General features: G+C 32.4%; 2 protein-coding genes across 2 annotated transcripts in view; both read right to left on the reverse strand.

Moving 5' to 3' along the window:
- LOC129224815 (venom peptide isomerase heavy chain-like) overlaps positions 1 to 3,477 on the reverse strand; it is a 39,534-nt gene extending 36,057 nt beyond the window's left edge. The window contains exon 1 of the mRNA XM_054859364.1: positions 3,432 to 3,477. Coding sequence (XP_054715339.1) covers positions 3,432 to 3,477 — 46 coding nt within the window. The remainder of the gene's footprint in view (positions 1 to 3,431) is intronic.
- Positions 3,478 to 6,449: 2,972 nt separating this feature from the next.
- Positions 6,450 to 19,159, reverse strand: part of LOC129224816 (transmembrane protease serine 9-like) — a 68,947-nt gene continuing 56,237 nt past the window's right edge. Inside the window, exons 14-16 of the mRNA XM_054859365.1 lie at positions 17,559 to 17,748; positions 15,429 to 15,577; positions 6,450 to 6,671 (exon numbers count right to left, since the gene is read on the reverse strand). Coding sequence (XP_054715340.1) covers positions 6,513 to 6,671; positions 15,429 to 15,577; positions 17,559 to 17,748 — 498 coding nt within the window. The 3' untranslated portion in view covers positions 6,450 to 6,512. The remainder of the gene's footprint in view (positions 6,672 to 15,428; positions 15,578 to 17,558; positions 17,749 to 19,159) is intronic.

A 19,159-nucleotide genomic window follows, 5' to 3' on the forward strand; every position in this document is an offset into this window, starting at 1 on the left:
TGACTTCTGGCATTCGCTAAGTCAATTTACAACGAAAATCAATGAAAGATTTGCCCCTGTCATTGTCAGGTTGCTTAAGGCTTTCATTGAAATTATGGTTCTTAGGGTTTAAGGGTGTATTAAAACTAGGAATGCTACTTGAGTCTAATGCAATGCGAGTAATTTCAGTCAAGATTCGATTCAAAAAGAAAAACACATTTTCCGAAGCATGGTTTGCATTTTACTGTAAATTTTTTGCAGACATCCAGACTTTACACATTGCAGGAAAATCAATACTTCTGATTAGGTGAGTTGTTTAAGTTGAAAGATTCATAAAATATGCTAAATATTTGCAAGTTTCGTCTTCAAAGCCTTTTTCGAAAAAAAAAAGAAGAAAAAAAGAAGAAAAAAAAGAAAAAAAAACACGAATAAAACTAAATTTGAGATAATTCTGCTTCTACACGTGTTATTTTTTAAAAACAAGTATAGCTTAACAAGCGGTTCGAGCAATACTTGACTGTTAACCTCTTTTTCAAGTAGAAGCAAAAGGTAGTTGGCGCTTAATTGACTTGGGCGACTTTGGTAGCAGTGTTCCTAAAGTGTTCCATCTCAGTTCTGCTCCAATAACGTGCCCCCCCTTTTTTTACTGAACTTTCGAAAAAGACGCAAGCATTGTCAAGGTCATAGCTCATCTTACCAGAGCCGCACTATAGTCTCTTGACTGGAGTATAATTACATAAAACATCACTTACTGGAGCCAAAGGTTGAGCAGACTGCGCATATCAATGTTATTAGTTGCAGTACGGACCTGGAAAAATGTAAAGACGGATTTCAAGAGTTGTTTACTTTGTAAGCAAATAACGTCATAAGTTAAATATAAAATAATTAATTAATGAGACTAAATTATATCACAGTAGCATCTGTAAAAGGTAACGTCATGTACATTTCAAAGACCATTTCTTTTTAACTGTGTTTTGGCAATGTTTGCTGTCCAAGCGAAACTGCAGCTCATAATTTATTTACAGCCATCAGCAAATTAAAGAAATTCTCAAAAAAAAAAAAAAAAAAAAAAGTTTCATTTATTCTGAAAAATGTAGAATGTGTTTAATAATAAAAACTTAAATGAAAACAAAAATAAAATAAATAAAAAATATAAAAATAAACGCGTCAGACGTAACAGATTGCCATCGGGCTTATCACATACATTTTTTTTTGTCTATATACTGCGGTTAGTTTTATACAACCAGTTTAAACAAAAGTGCATTACCTTGTTTTAACAAATATTAAGTTTGTCCAAAGAAATAATTATTAATTATACAATCGATAGATTTTTAATTCTTTATCTTCCTTTTAAAATATTTAATTGTGTCATTATTATTTAATTCTAGTAGGTACATACAAGTTAGTTTCTTTTCATTTTTTAATACATGTCAAAAGGGGGGAAAAAACAATGCTTTGTAGTACAACTCTTCATGGTATTTAAATAGTTTCTTAAATTTTAAGCAACGCATTACCTTGTTTTAACAAATATTAAGTTTGTCCAAAGAAAGAATTATTAATTATACATTCGATTGATTTTTAATTCTTTATCTTCCTTCTAAAATATTTAAACGTGTCATTGTTATTTAATTCTAGTAGGTACATACAAGTTAGTTTCTTTTCATTTTTTAATAGATGTCAAAAGGGGGAAAAAAACAATGCTTTGTAGTACAATTCTTCATGGTATTTAAATAGCTTCTTAAGTTTTAAGCAACTGAAGATCTTAAACAGATTTCAAAAAATCGAAGACTGGCTATCATTAGAATAAATTGAAGAATAGATGTGTGATGATATTCTAAAGTTGTTTTTATAAGATTGGACATTTAAATATATTTTATAATATACAAGATACATATTTAACGAAAGATAATTAATATTTTGATTAAAAATTTTCATTAAGTAGGTAAACCGAAGGTAGTCATTAAAGCTTTCAGAATGTTTATTAGTTTTCTGATTGGTGTATTTCGTTGAAATTTTTTGATGCAGAATTTGAAATTTAATCTGCATTCATAATATTTTTCGTTTTATCTAAAACAGATTCTCTTGGAGTAACATTCAAACTGTAGATGTTTTAAAATGCATGTGCAAAAAAAAAAAAAAAAAAAAAAAAAAAAAAAAAAAAAAAAAGTCTCATTGTGTAAAAAATCTCATTCTAAAATGACCGAGACATTAGTGATTAGTTAGTTTTGACATCATAATGAACGAAGTCAAATATTTCCTTGAGTATGTTCGTTTTCAATCCTGTTTTAGAGATGTATCTATTGCGTCAAACGAAGAATTATATTAAACGAAAACATAAATAAATACAACAATAACTGATAAGGACTTGAATTCTGATAACATAAAGCGAAATTTCAAATATTCTCACATTTTCAATACGTTTCATGGAAAAAACGTATCGCATCGTACAAAAAATAGTGTCTTTGTTCAAAAAATCTAGCAAAAGATATTCTACTGTGAAAAAAATATCAAATGAGTTTCATTAGTTTTTAGAAAAAAAAACCTTACCTCTTCATCTTGAAGTTTAAAAATCACTGCCGCGGTATTTTTTACAAACCTTCAGTTAAATATATCAATTTTTTTCTTATCATTATAGATAACCTAAGTCAAAATTTATTTGTACCAGAAGCAATGAATCTCAAGATAATTGGAAACATCTGTCGTTTTTCTGATTCTATTTTGAAGAAAATTAAAGAAAACATATTACAATTTGTCGGCGTAAAAGCTGTTTGTGCGTCCTCCAGACTTACAATTGTAGAGGAAAGATTTTTATGCAACATATACTTTTATAAACTGAAGAGCACTAAAACTACTTGCACAGTATCCTTAAAACTTGATTTCACTTTGGCAAAAATTATTAGTTATATGATACTGATATATGACTAAATGAGGTATATTTTCAAACTTCTGTTTCTAACGGATATAGGGAGCAAACATCAGATAAAGATAGCTCAGGGTTGCTTTTCAATCGTCACATATAAGTTGTTAGTACTGTCACTGTCGCGTAACATTTCGTGCCTCGGTCGAAATTCATTGGAGTTCTGTTTTCTGATATATTGCTTTTCTTTTTCCTGGAGAAAATTGTTTTAAGTAAATCGAGTTGATATAACAAAACTAATAATAGACAATGAGTAATCACGCCGAAAATAATGCGGAAGTCTGTCACGGGTCAAGGAAAAGATTGGTCTTTTCGGAGATAGTATCGCGATTCCAAGAGAGAAAGTTTGTCGACTGGAATACTTTCTCCGAGCGAGGAACAAAGTACGGAAATAAAACCAAGTACTTTCCACTGAAAATATTAAAATAAGTGCAATGTCAATAAATATTAAAAGTGTAAACAGCCCTCTTGCAATGTTTTCCATTTCTCAGCTAGACACTCACAAAGGAGGCGATTGCCTTCGAAACTGACATACCTGCTCTAGCCAGGACGGAAAACTGCGCGTTATAAGCTAAAGACATGCGAAAAAGAAAATGATATTTTTTCAAAGAAATGCTTATATTTTCCTGAAAATAAATGAAACTTTAACGAAAATGCATAGAATTATTCTGCCGTGTGCAGGTAAACGGCAGTATCTGCTGAAATGAGTTTTCGAGATATTTGAAGAAATGTGTTTTGAATTCAATACTAACAGTAGGGAAACGTTTGAATTAGACGTTTTTTTCGCGCCTTTGTTTCAGTGGAAACCAAAAAGGCAAGCTTGTACTATAAAGCTAACGTACAATAGATGACAAAACTGCAAAAAATGAAAAATGAAAAATTTGCAGTTACTGCTCTTTACCTTCTCACAGCAGTATTGTAGATAGTATGTAATGTAATTGCTGAGTTTTACTGCTTATTCTTAGCTATTTACGAAGAAGGAAGATCAAAAAACGTTTTTTGTTTCGTTAATTTATTGTTCATTCCTTAAAAGAATGGGTGATTCAATTTTTATTGAAGTCAGCTGAAGCAAAGCTTTCATGTGACAAAATTTACAGAACAATTGTTGTCTTATTGCTCGACAGAATTCAAAAATGCGATTTTTTTTCAAGTGATGCAGTTTTTTCGTCCACCACTGTATACGTAAATGATAGTTGTTCAGTTTTTGTATAATTCATGGCTACCTTTATTTAGAAAAGCATATGGAATTTTTCACAATGGACAATCATTCTCATATTCCGAATATTTATGTAAAAGCACATTTTTTTTCTTGTTGACTGAATTCTTGAAAATTGTATATTCAATTTTTTTTATCCATTCAATATATTTGTCTGAACTTAAGAATTACATATTGACTCACATTTTCTTAAGCTGTTGAACATTGTTGAATTTTATACGAGTTATTGTGCATAACTTTGCTGTTGGTACCTCTTTATTACCAAATCATTAGGCTTTTCAACCAGATATTTGAACTGAAATTGCAAAATAGTATATTATCCACAATTTTTTCTCTGAAGTAATTTAACTTATTTACTTTATTTTTTCTTTTATATAATTTTTAAAGTGCTTCTTTTGCTGTTTTGCTTTGAAGCAAATACTTAAATATTTATTTTTGAGCTCATTATTGTGTGTGTAAGCATGATTCTTTGCTGACATTTTTTCTTTTTCCTGTATTTCGGTATATTTTTGATGTACACGTAACAAGTGACAAGAATTTTTGAATTTTTTTAACGGGTCATATTTTACATTGTTTTTTAATGTAACGACGTCTTCTCTAAACAGTTGTAATTATTCCCATGCAATCACAGCTGCTTATGGATGTAATCATACATTCCATATGGAAGTACGGAAATAATGTTTGTTGTTTTCAAATAAGAATAGTTTGATTTAAGCTCTAATATGCTGATTTGGGGATTGCTATTTGATTATATTTAACTAAAAATTTATTTTAAAAATATTGAATATTTTGCTACCATATTTATAAATATAGTGAAGAAGTCCTTTTTGAATTTTTAAAAAAAAATTAAATATAACTCTTTAACCGTACATTAAAACAATGATCAGTAAACATATTGATAATATCTTTCGTGATTCAAAAAACGGCATTTCAAAGATCTATCGAAGAGCTTTCAACAGAACTATGATTTTAACATTAAAAAGTCTGATAGAAAAAAATTCTAATATTAGCTATTGTATTTAAGATTTCTAAAAAAATACATGTTTCATGTAATTTCTTGCTTTATAGTAGTTTAGACAGAGTTATAAACATGCCATGTTTTTTTTTTTTTTTTGTGTATATGATATCAAGTGTAGCATTTTAAGCGTAGGTGCTGTATTTGTTCTCTTGTGCCAGCTAGGCGTGCAATTTGGGGTGAGCGGCTAAACCTTTCTAACTGTATCGTAATTTCATGTTGGACTTCCACAGTACACACATGCCATAAAGATTGTTTTATAGGGTTGAAACATTCACAGTACAACAAAACAGTCATACAAAGAAAAGATGAGTTCAGAAGAGAGAAAGTAAATCCATGCATGGGTCATCACTTTTAACCGGTCGCGCAAGTGTGCACTGTACAGTCGCGTGGATGTGTGCATTACATGACTTCCTTTTACGCCAAAATAAAAATGATTAAAGTACTTGGAGTAAGCAAGCAAACACTTTAAACATGTTCACCCCTATTTTATTGTAAACTGAAGCAAAAAAACGTTTCTCTCAGATTAATGTTCCCAATATTGGGAATTTTAATGTCATTCAAAGGTCAACTCTCTAAATATCGGCAACAGTGACCAAATTAGAACAAGATTTTTTACAATAAAAAACGCCAAAAGTGTCCGCCAAATTATAACACCACTCGAGTTTGCATTGAAATTAACAATGAAGGTGAAACACCTTTTAAAACATCTGAATGCAACCATAAAGGGAGGTGCACACTAAACCCCACTAAAATTCTACTTACCAAATTAAGCTTTATACGGCATTCCGTGCTTGAGTTATGCGTGATACATACGGACGTCACGAGAAAACTCGTTGCAATTAACTCGGAAATCGTGAAAAAGGATATTTCGGGCATCCATACGTTCTTAGGTACATATCCAAGGAAGGTCGAGTAAGAAAAAAAAAATCAACATTCATTCCGGGGTGAACAAAATGGAAGTTAAGGTAGATTTTTGAATGATTTTTTTTTCGCGAATACAATACTTCCTTTATTATGTAAAAGAAAGTAAAAATGAGGCTCATTACTTTTGGGACAAACCCTATATTATACTCCATCCATGTGGTATGGTTTCCTCAAGCTTATTTTCCGGTAAATGAATATTTTTCTCAGCTCAGTATAATATTTGCATTCGACTATTCAGATCTTTTCTTCACGTAAAATTAATCTTATGCCTTAAGAACTGCAGCAATGTATTCAAGCACTTCCATACCTTCATATAACAAAGGAAGTTTGAGCTTTAATGATAAAATGCAAGAGTACAACATAGATTTGAAACATATTTTTATTCAATCCCTTAATGTGGTAATACATGCAAGGAATGAACTGGATTTCTTTTCTTTCTTTACTTTATCCCGCATTACCTATCCGACGATGATTTTTGTCATCCAGTCACGGAAGTCAGCAATTTTGGTGTATACTCCGGGATGGTCCTCGGCACACCCTCTTCCAAAAGAAGTGATTCCGACCAATGTTGACACACCGTGATCATCTGTCTGGAAGAGGGGTCCTCCCGAATCCGCCTAGAAAGAAGTAAGAAAGTGTTAATAAGGTTCACGCTTTTGTCAGGTATTCTATGTACTCGTAGTAAGAGTTCTCAAACTTTCAAACATAGCGATCCACTTTTTAGGAACTTCTTCTGTAGAAATCGAAAACTCGAATCATTTAAGCACATTTATTTTGGATAAACGCGATTAGCTACTTTGGAAAAAAGTAGTAAAAATAAGCTTTTAACTTGCTCCAATTATTTACTTTTATTTTGTTTTGACGTTGCTTGTAATAAGCTATTCCAAAAAAAATAACACATGCTCTTACGAATCAAATTTTGAACACACTGAAAGAACATGCAATGTATCCCGGTTATTCCGGGATGTATGCAGCCCGGTTATCTCGGTTTTTCGGTATATTGCTTGTTGTTCTGCCTTAGCCCTGGCGTAAGAGTACACTGTAAAAAAAAATCCGGAAACGTTTCTGAGTATATCGTGCAGCTGCGGTTCATGAAATTTTCAAAAACGTTTCTGAGTATTTCGGAATTCTCTTTCTGTAATGTCCAGAAACGTGTCTGAGTACTTCGGAATCCTCTTTCAATGTTTCTGAGTATTTTGGAATACTCTTTCTGTAATTTTCAGAAACGTTTCTGAGTATTTCGGAATCCTCTTTCCGTAATTTCCAGAAATGTTTCTGAGTATTCTGTGCAGCTGTGGTTCATGAAAGTTTCGAAAACGTTTCCGAGTATTTCGGAACTCTCCAAACAATTTTCAAAAACGTTTCCGAGAATTTCAGAATCCTTTTTCCAAGATTTTTTCTAAAATATAATTCTTTACTATAGTATTGCATACCATATCAGTTTCAGTTCTTTCATATCTAACAGCAATGAAACAAGCAATTTTAGAATCATTCGTGGATTTTTTTTTTTTTTTTTTTTGAATTTCTAATGACAAATAGCATGGTTAACAGCATAACATATGCACAGTTATAAATTTTTGAAAATTTATGAAATAATATAGTAGTTTCATTCCTAATCACAAAATCGTCAGGGGAGGGGAGGGGGGTACTTTCTCAAAAGTGGGATTGTTTGTTAAACAATCTTAAACTTCAGTTTTTCTCTCAATATTTTCAAGACAAAATTATCAACATATTGTATTTTTAATGCAGAACTTAAAAACATATCTTGTATCAAACTTGATAGCTTTTATTTTCGGATAAAATTTGACAGAACTTACCTTCCCTTCGCGTCAAGTCTATTTCTCTGACGAACAAAGTGTACCGAAAAGTGCCAACAGAGAAATTGGTGAATTTAAATATGACACCAAGTCCTCCTGTTGGAACCATTCGGGTTGATTCTTCTGTTCTTGCCCTTTTCCAGTTCATCACAAATATAAATACTTAATCAAAATAGGTTACTGATTTTATTTTTACAATGTGCGCAAATGCATTATATATTTTATTTATTAAAACATTGAATTCTATTGCATGATTACTCCATTTCATATATACGCGAGTCCCCCCCCCCACACCATATGATTGATGCTGAACCCATAAAATGCTATAAAGCGCCCCCCCCCCTTAAAAAAAAAAGCAATCTCTGAAAATGTCAATGGCAGTCTGCGTGGTGAACGCCCCTCGTCTTCTCCCCATATGTACATTGTTTATTAATAACATAGCATTTAAAAAATGATCACTTTTAAAGCAATGACATGAAATAATATTTCTTTTTATTTCGGTTTGTAAATGCAGCTGTTCCATTTTTGCCACTGACTCATTCCTCTTGATTTTTCTATATTAAACTAGTATATCCACGAAGGAAATGTTATTTACCGAACAATTAATGTCAAGGAATTTTTTATTGTCAACCACATTTAACAAAATGAATAAGCACATGAATTAATTGCATAACTATGTTGCTTACTAATAGATGACTGGGTCATTTTCTAATGGTATAAATATTTTTAAATAAATGAATAAATTATAATAAAAAAAGATAAATAATACTGGCACATTTTTTTGTGAAGCATATTACAATACTAGAAAACATTTGCATTACCATATTTTTAATGAATTAAACAATTGATTTTTTTTTGAACCAATGTATGTATATCCAAGTATTTCGAAATAACTTTTCTGTGATTGCTTTTCAAATATAAATCTTATTTCTTTTGCGTAATTAATCAGTTTCAATTGGTTACAACAAATAGTACACTGCGCACATAGGTATGTAGGATAACTTTAAATTAATTCGATAAACCCAAAAACAGTTACAATTGGAGCCTCATCAAATGCAAATCAACAAAAATATAAATATATATAACAACATGTTTTAAAATATTTATTAATACTTACAAGTGAAAATGAGCGGAAGAAAATCTAAGTACCTCCATTACAACTGGATAAGTAATCCATAGGGTTTCGTTTCATTAAGTATAAAAACGGGTGTTGAAACTATTTACGCTTGAACACACAATATATATGTAATCATGGTCGCACCGGAAATTGCAAAGAAGCAAATCGTTATTGACTAACTTAATAGCTGCGTACATCGTCTAAAAAATCATGGGCAGCTCAAAATGCAAAGGAGTAAAATTAGTTTCGACACAATTTACTACTCTCTAGACATGAAATAACAAGCAATCCAATGAGACGAATATCTAGTTTACGTTCCTCGGGAGTACCTGAGGCGGGGCCTCGTACCTCCCATGTCGATGATTGGATGGGATTAGCATGGGCTGTTATTTAAACCAATGACGAGCGGTTTTCGTTGTGATGATACTGGGTGCGTTTTAAATTTGAAAAAATTTAAAAACATCTTAAGAAGGTTACATATATAAGAGTAAAAAGAGATAAATTACGAAAAAACAAAGTTTCTTTTTTTTCCACGCAAGGCAAGCAATCCAATGCTAAACAGTTGCTGACTGCAGCAACCATAGATAAGGGAAAAAAAATAAGCTCTCGTTATTTCCGACTCACTGGCGCCAGTGTTGGAAGGATAAAATACGTTTCGAAGCATTGCGCCTCACTTCCGCTTCTAGATTTTTTGAAATAACAAAAATCTTTCTGAATAATGAGGAGTTCGCTATTGGATGACGGATTCTTGTTATTTCGGAAACGTTTCCGAAATTTGTTACAGTGTATTAACTTACCGTTTAACACTGAAAGAAGTTTTACAGAAAAAAAAAATATTTCATTTGATTACTAAAACATATAGGAGGAAAGGGAGCACATGTGAGCACGGGGCACATGTGATCATGGTATGTTTTACTAGGATAACGTCAAGCAAAAAATCTCGAAACATTCTCAAGTAATAGCAGTACCAGCGCTATTACTTAACCAAACTTTCAGAGCAAACAGCCAGTTTATGTTCCTGTGGTGACAGCTTCTTTGTTTTAGCAGATGCTGATGCACTTTTAATCTTTGTCTTCTTTGTATAAAAACATATTTTAAACTAATTAATAAACTAAATTTAATTATTGCACACCATTATAAAAACATTCACGTAATTTATGCCAGTGTTTATAAATTTTGTAATTAAATCAAAAATTCTTTATTTTTGAAAATTAGTTCTAAGGTAGATGCCGGGGCACTTGTGAACGCAACATGTAGGGTCACATGTGAACAGCTCCCATATACTCTCCGCAAATATAAATATTAGTGTACGCTTATTATAAGTGTTAAAAGAGATGTAGAGATTTATAATTATTGTTTTGTCGTAATCAGTTTGTAAATTTATTGTAAATTATTATTACATAATTATTAATTATTTATTTTTTATTTTTGTAATTCGTTAATTATTAAATAGTTGGCTAAAAATTTAGTGGTATATAATATTTGCACGGGAAATAAAGACAAAATTTTTTTAAAAACTAAAATTGAAGTTCAGAAATTTTTTAAAATTCATCGTCATATTCTGTATGAAGCTTAAACGTACTATATAACAAGAATATACTTTACATAATAAAATATTCTATATGTTGTTTAGTAAATTTAAACGATTTTTTCTTGTCGATTGATTAGAACATGCTATGAAACTTTAAAATTTGACAGTGAGCAGAGTTCTGTTATTGAGAAAAAAATATTTTCTTAATAACAGCTACTGTGCAATTGAAACTGACAGTATCGGTTACAAGCCCTTGAATGTAATTAGTATATCCGTATATGCTTCATTATAACGAGTTTTTCGTCGAAATATGATGCTCGTCCTGCATTTTTCAATTGTGTTCACATTTGCCCCAAGCTTGTTCACATCTGCCTCCCTATAGGGGCACATGTGAACAATTGAAGACATTTTTAAAAAATTCCATGAAGTATAGAAATATTCTTTCAAAAAATCTGAAAAAATTCCATGGCACAAAGAAAAGACTATCATGGGGACTCTGATAGTCTTTTCTTTGTGAGAAATTAAGAAATGAAAAAAAAAAAAAATGTTCACACGTGGCCCCTTTTCCCCTATACGTGTGATTGTGATGAGTTGTTTCAATTTTATCCTCAAACCAAAGTTTTTTGAAATTAAGAGAAAAAAAAGTTTGAATTTTTGTTATGTCGAGACCCATCAGGAATCAATTCACGAACCAGATTTTCTAATAATCGTATCAGTTTGCTCGGTGAGAATTCATCAACTGCAATGCAGCTTAGACCGATGGCAACGCGAAACGTTTTTCGCATAACTGTTTTGTAGAGCTATTACATAAGAATGACTTGATATTTAAAGTAGTGATTTCGTTGTTTTGGAACAATAATTTTTCGTAACGAACTTAGGGGCTCTATCCCCTATTCGCTAACACTCACCAACATCCGAAGATTGCCGTGCAATCCAAGGGCGTATATAAGGGAGGGGCTGAGGGGGCCCGGGCCCCCTCCAAAATCTGGATTTTTTTTTGCTTAAAGGTAGTTATTGTTGGTTTTCGTTGCTCACAAATAATTTCCAAACTTTTAGCTACAAAAAAAATAAATAAATAAATAAATAAATAAATAAATAAAAATAAAATAAATAAATAAATTAATTAATTAATAAAAAATAAAGAAAAGAAAGAAATAAAATTATAAAAAGTTAGATCAGAGATTTCTGAACTGGGTGCCGCAGGAAGAGGTGAGGGGTGCCCCCCCGCGAAGGGACCGTGGTAACAATAACATATCTGACTAGGATGCTGTGAGAAAATTCTAATTCTTCAAAGGGTGCCGCGAATCATTAAAGTTTGAGAACCCTGCGTTAGCTGGGCTAGTACTAGGCAATGGTGTTCAGAAGGGGTCAGAGGATCCGTACCCCTTACTCAAGAAAAGAACATGTCTTGGGAAAGCGAGGTTATTTCAGCACAAAGAAAAGCAAATTATGTTGGGTAAAAAATCTCAATTCTTCCAAAACGAAATTTTTAAATTATTTTTTTAACAGATGCAGCTTATTGCTTAGCAAATTAAGTTCCCCCTCTCTTTCTCTCTCCCCCTCTTTTTTCCCCTCTAGTCTGTCTGAAAAGAAGGGTCTTCAAAATGTTTCTCTCCTTAACTTGCGTCCCCTGCAAGAAATTTAAAATAAGTTTTAGTTGTTCGGTTAGAGTTATGACGGAAATTGATGCCCTAAAGATGCATTTATTTAGGGATTTTTCAGACATTAATTTCAAAACATTTCCGGAGGAGGGTCCCTGAACCAACACCCCTTCACTAAGGTTACTACCAAAAATATTCTGAATTTGTGCCTTTAAGATTTCAATTTTGAAAAGTTTCGGAGGAAGAGAGATCCTTTAAACCTCTCCTTTCCTCTATACGTCTCCAAAGATAACCTGAAATTGCGTTTTATTTTTCAGACGATTCTCGAATTCTTCCTTTCCAAAGATGCCTAATGTTGGGGGAAAAGTTTGAATTGCTTTTGAAAAGAACCTTAAAATAAAAACAATTAAAAGTTACTGGATATTTTATCAGGTTATTTCGTCCAAATAATTTATATTTCTTCCCCCCCCCCCCCCGGCCCATTTTTATTTATTTTTTTCTTTTTCCTAGTCGGTCTAAAAATAGGAAAGTCTTCAAAATGCTAACACTTTGCAAACCCCCTCCACCCACTAAAACCATTAAAGAGCTTCTTAAACCTCGTTTTCAGTTCTTCAGTGTCAAATTTTTTTAGAGAACAATACCAAAGACCTTTCCTTCTGAAAGCATCGAAAATCGTTTAAGATTGCTTTTATTTAGCTTCAATTTTGAACAATGGCCGAGCCCGTATAACGTTACCAAATATGGTCCACAGTCGCAGTGTTAAAACTTTAATTACGAAAAAAAAAAAAAAAAAAATTCGGACGGAGGATTCCGACTGCTTCCGTACAAAATCTGAAAGCGAAAAAACTTAGTTTTGAAAAATTTAAGGTGGACAGCGTTTAAATCCATCCACCTACTGTATACTGAATGTCTCTTTAAAACTTCGTTTTTTAGGACTTTAATTTCAAAATAGTTTCTGAGGAGAGCCCCAGAACCGCCCTGCCCGTAACAACAATGAAATTATTCCGAAACTGCGTTTTTAGAACTTCAATTTCGAAAAGGTGGGCGGAGGGGTGATGGATTTCGCTCTATTTTTTAAAAAAATCGAGGGCAACTTCTAAAAGCTCCATTCCTTTCATTACACTAACGTCAACAAATATAGCCTTTAATGGCGTTTTAAAGATTTTAATTTCTAAAAATTTCCGCAGAAGGCCCCCCGAACTTTTCTTCCCCGTAGCATTTACCAAAACCGTCTAAAACAGCATTATTAGGACTATAATTCCAAAATAATTTCCGACGGAGAACCCCCGGACCTCTCTCCACCCCCTACCCACCGAAAGCGAGAATTTTTTAAGAGTGCCCTCCTAATACTATTGTTTGGTTGCGCTAAGGGTGACACTATGAAGTTCTTGCCTCATCTCGAAAAACAGAAGATCAGAGCAATGTTGCTCCCCCTCCCCTCAAATAAATTTGAAATTACAAAAAAAGTGGTGGGGAGGGCGAGTTAATACTGGTTATATGGGCCCCCTCCAAAATAAAAATATATATACGCCACTGGTGCAATCTTATTTGGTTTCTTAAGTTTAAAATCATCTTTTAGGGTGAACATGTTACGATTAGAACAAAAAGAAAATCCCGCTGCCCCCCTCTCGCAAAAAATAGAATTCAGGAAACGAGCCCATCATAAATAGAACAGCATAAAAGTTCCACTCCCAGGCGAAGAAATAAGAACTTGATGAAAATACGTACAACAGAATTATTAATAAGCTATTTAAAAGCAGCTTAAAATCCAAATTCTAATATATTGTATCACATGAACCTTGTTGCTCTTATGTTTTTGTAATTTTTATTGAAACGAGCTGATTACACAGTGACATCACATAACTTCCTTTTACTCCAACTTAATGTCATTTTCTCATTATTGGCAGTTTTAATGTGATTCAATAGGTTACTCTCTAAATATCACCAACAGCGGCCAAATTGAAACCAGATAAAAAAAAAAAAAAAAAAAAAAAAAAAAAAAAATTTAAAAAAAATCGCCAAATTTTTCGCCAAGTTGGCGACAAAACTTGGCGACTGACGATATATCGCCAAGTGTCCGCCAAATTACACCGCTTGAGTTTACATCAAATTTAACAATGATTTCCCCCCAAAAAAGGGGCTAAAGACCCCCTTTGGAGCATCCGAATGCAACCAAAAAGAGAGGTGCACAACTAGACCTCACTTGGAGTCTTAGTACCAAATTTCAACTTTCTAGGGCATTCCATTCTTGAGTTATACGACACACATACACACATACACACGTACGTACGTACATACAGATGTCACGAGAAAACTCGTTGTAATTAACTCGGGGATAGCCAAAATGAATATTTCGGGTGTCTGTACGTTCCTAGGCATATATCCACATGTGGTCGGGTTGAAAAATAAACTCAACATTCATTCGGGGGTGAGCAAAATGGAAATTAAGGCCGATTTTTGAGTGTAAATTTTTTCGCGAATAGAATACTTCCTTTTTTGTAAAAGGAAATAAAAAGGGATGGATAAATTTCAGCGGAAGTGAATTTGTACTCTTAACCTGAAAAGCCTACATAAACCCAGATTAGGGTGAAGATTCTGATAAACGATATATATGGGCGCAAACACTTAATCTAGATATAAAACTCGGCTATCTTTGTTTAAATTTATTATTTCTTTCTAATCATATTGTCTTTTTTTCTAATGGAATTGTCCTTTGAGTCCGTTGTACGACAACTGGGCTAACGGCAATCCGGTTCATCTGTACGTTAGCAGCAATTTATAGTTGCAGCAGCAGTCATAGAGTAGTATCAAGGAAGTAGTGCAGTGTCTACATCAGATTTCAAAAACAATTTTCTAAAATATTTCACTTACTTGCGAAACGATGATCTGCTCATTAAAATGTTTGTACTTAAACTACATCGATTTTATTTATAGGTTTAATTTGGTTTTCTAGAGTTGAGATTCTTATCTCGGTAGTTTTATCATGCTTACTTTTAATATCTACGATTATTTTTTTTTAATTTAAGCCTTTGAAGCAATTCCCGATTGAAACTGTGTTGTAGCATCTGTATCAAAATATTATTTTGCCCATAACAGCGATTATTAAGGTTGTGGAGTATTAAAAAGAAGGAAAGTTTTTTTTTTCAAAAATATACGTAAAAATGTATTATTCAGTGGCTAAATGAACTTTTTCTTTTCATTTCAATCAAGTTCTTGCCGGAAAAGAAATTTATTTGTAGTATCACTCGAGCTCATTTTTATTGTAATAATGTTCGATAAGAATGCATAAGATCAGTTCACCGTCGTACCTGGCAAGTGTCCCGTCCTCTCTGTCCTGCGCACATCATATGTGTAAATATTGGTTTATCTGAGGAATATTTTCGGTACTTCTGGTTACACGTATCTCGATCGACAAGAGGAAGGACAACTTGTTTTAAGATGTCGGATACGTAACCACCTGTAAATAAACATTCAAAATTTTAATTGCTTATACTCTTTCTTCGTTTCTCAACATTAACTATGTACCATAAACCTTAAAATTAAGGATGCACTAATCATGATTTAAGTTTTAGTTTTGGTATTTGATTTTTTTTAAAAAGTCAGTTGAGTATGAAAAAAAGAAAAGGAATATCGAAGATCTATACTGTGTTCACGGGAACGATAGACTCGATGAAAACAAAGAAATTCGCCGTTTTGGCTACGTTAATAATGTGTATAATATTACTTAAATATGGTTTGTGGAAACCTTCAAAATTTAACTTCATTTTATGGAAATAGAGTGTATTCTTCTTAAAGTTCATGCAATGAAATAAGAATCTAGTTTTTTTCGGATTCTTCGTAGGGTGTTTTGTGATGATATACACTATATAACTAAAACTTTGGAACCCTTTTAAAATTTCATATTTTTACGAATTTCTCGAGAAATAAGAGAGCAATTGCTCTGTAATTTTTTTCACAACAAACGTATACTCCTGCTGCCATTTTCCAAGAAAAACTGAATCTACCATTCTTTTAGGGGACCAGAAACAAACTGAGAGAACAAAAAAAGCTTTTTGGTCATCTTTCATTGCAAATAGCTGGGAGTAAGTTATAAATTTCAGAAGTAAGTTAAAGAATTATGCAGAATTTATATTTTTATGTTTTCGTGCAGGTATCTCTTATACCCACGGAGATATAAGTATTTATTCACGAATTGCAAATTTTATTTAAAGGTTTTCGACTCATAACACGTGGAGTTTTCCGTCAAACGTTACAGAATATTTGACATCATACATAGCCCAAAGTGGTTGGGTAGTTGAATACGGAAGTAATTGGTGGAAAGCTAGAAATTGCTTTAATCTATGCCATATGGGTGTGGGATGACCATACTACGTTTTCCCCCTTCTACTAAGTGAGCTTTAGCCGTTATGGGCAAATTAGTGACAAAAAACGTCTGTTTTTTCATTAATTTAACAATACACTTTAACATTACGCTTTCCGTCGTAAAATCAATGATAAATAAGCTCAAAACGTTTTGAAACGTCTTACTTATAGATGAAAATAAATTAAACATTTTGGGTTGAATTGTTATATAGTTGTAATTAGAAGAAAAAATTAAGAACTTAATCTTAAGAACTTAGTTGGATCAGTTAATCAGCACGGTGAAGGTGTTTTTGTGTGAGGGTGCATCTCAGCATCAGGACTTGGAAATTTGGAATTTTTTGGTGAAATAATGAATTATGCTGTTCATTTAAATATTTTAAAAAACAATTTTAAACTATTAGCCCAAAATTTGGTAATCGGAAACAACTTTGTTTTTTATCAAGATAACGATAAGAAGCACACGTTCGCGTTTGGTGCCTCAAAACTTGTCCTTAAGCTTAGAAATATCTCCTCAATCGCAAGATTTAAACTTAATGGAACATATTTGGAGGTATCTGGTGGCTAGATTACGAAAATACACTATTGAAAAGAAAAGCGAACTAGAAACAGTAAGACTCGTAGTGCGGTTGAACACTTACTCAGAAATTGCACAAAGAAAGAAGGAAAAAACCATGAAATCTATTCCCAGACGTTTAAAAGTTGTTGTTGTTACTGCATGATATTCTAAAATAATAACTTAGTAAAAAGTTAGATTATTTACTAATTTTTTGACATTTTTTCAAAGTGTACGAAGACTTTTGTGAGATAAAATTTCCGGCACTTTTTGGTTTTTGATTTTTAAAAAATTAAGTTTTAATGTTTTATTGAAATATTTCATGTAGTTTTGTTAAAAATAGGTCATAGATCTTACAATAAAATACCTATTCAGAAATATAAATTCTAACCAATGGATAAAGGCCTATTTCATTGAAAGTCGTAGGTGTGCGAACACTTTTGGGAGCCACTGTACGTAATATTGAAAAGCACTAAAAAAAACTACTAAACAGATTAACTATAACTTCAATACTTATACTTACCACGACGCGTGTGACCCCAGCCTGTTGCTCTGACGAATCCCGTTGGGTCGTCTCTATTCTCTGGTAAGCAAATGCCATTGATGTACCCACCAGAGTGTTTTATATTAAGGGGCTCTTTCAACTTCAGCAAAGCAATATCATTTTCAAAAGAACGCCCATTGAAGTTCTCATGAACATAGACCTTAGAAACCTGCCAGAAGTAACACAATATATATATATATATATATATATATATATATATATATATATATATATATATATATATATATATATATATATATATATATATATATATAAATATATATATATATATATATATGTATATATATATATATATATATAATATAAATGACAGGGGTTTCGTGATTAAGAAATTCAGGGTTTAAAATAAATGCATTCGTTCTCCTTAACGGTTGAAATTCTAGAGATTACAAAAAAAAAAAAAAAAAAAATATACAGCTGGGAAGAGAACGCCATGAAAAAATGTGCCGAGAACTGATCAAAATATGAATAAACAAGAAAGAAAATACAAACCTAAAGATTCAGTTTTTGAAGCTAGTAGAACATTGATTAATTTAATTAATTAGAACACTCTTCACTAGCCTTGGGTTACTGGATTACCAAACTTGTTCTATGTATGCATCATAGAAAACTTTTGGGACGATCATAGAACACCATCATAAAACACCTATTTGGTACCATCTTAAAGCACCCCTTTGGTACCATCATTTAATAAACTAGAGGTTCCCAAACTGTGGTCCGCGGACCCCCCGGGGGTCTGCGATTCCATGCAAGGAAGTCTACGTTGCTATCCAGGTAAAACGTTGAATGTAATTGAGATTGAGGGACGAGTAACGATATTTTAATTCAAAAAGAAAGAACATTTATGAGGAATAAAAAAGTTCTTGCTTAAGTACATGCAGGACGCAGCCCCCCCCCCCTTCCGAAACTCTCGGAAGTAAACTTACAACACATTATTTAATTTTGTGTGCATGACGAAGTTCATAATGTTACAAAACTATATTAAGTAAAATGCAAACATTGCGGCACATTTTTACGTTTCGGATATGTACTTCGACTAAACTTTTGCTGCAAAATTTTCAAGACTCATGTTGTAGAAATTGATTAATATTTTTATTCCTAATTAAATTTCAAATAGAATTTTACTTCCATAACTCAAACTAATAATGTAAGAAATGAAAACCTGACAAGAGCTCTGAAAAATATACAGAACAATGAGTTCATCAAATTGAAGGAAAAAAAGCGTTACATTAGAAAAAAAAGGTTTAACTGCGAAATCATTTATTCATTTATTTATTTATTTTGCCGGGGGGGGGGCGTCCTCGAAGTTTGTAATTCTACCGGAGGGAGTCCGAGGAAACTTCTGCAATAAACCAGCTGCACTTTCCGATTGTTCACCTTGTCACATGATTTAATAGATGGAATGCCGCAGTGCGCTACCTATAGAGGAAATGTATTGAACAACAGTCGGAAAATTGTGAACGGAGAATCAGTTGCTCGTTAAAAAAGAAAACATCCAAAATCTTCAAATCAAGCCAAAAATTCAAAGAGAAAATCCCAACAACAGTAGACGGACTCGA

The sequence above is a fragment of the Uloborus diversus genome, chromosome 6 (genome assembly GCF_026930045.1).
Source record: "Uloborus diversus isolate 005 chromosome 6, Udiv.v.3.1, whole genome shotgun sequence".
Lineage (NCBI taxonomy): Eukaryota > Metazoa > Arthropoda > Arachnida > Araneae > Uloboridae > Uloborus > Uloborus diversus.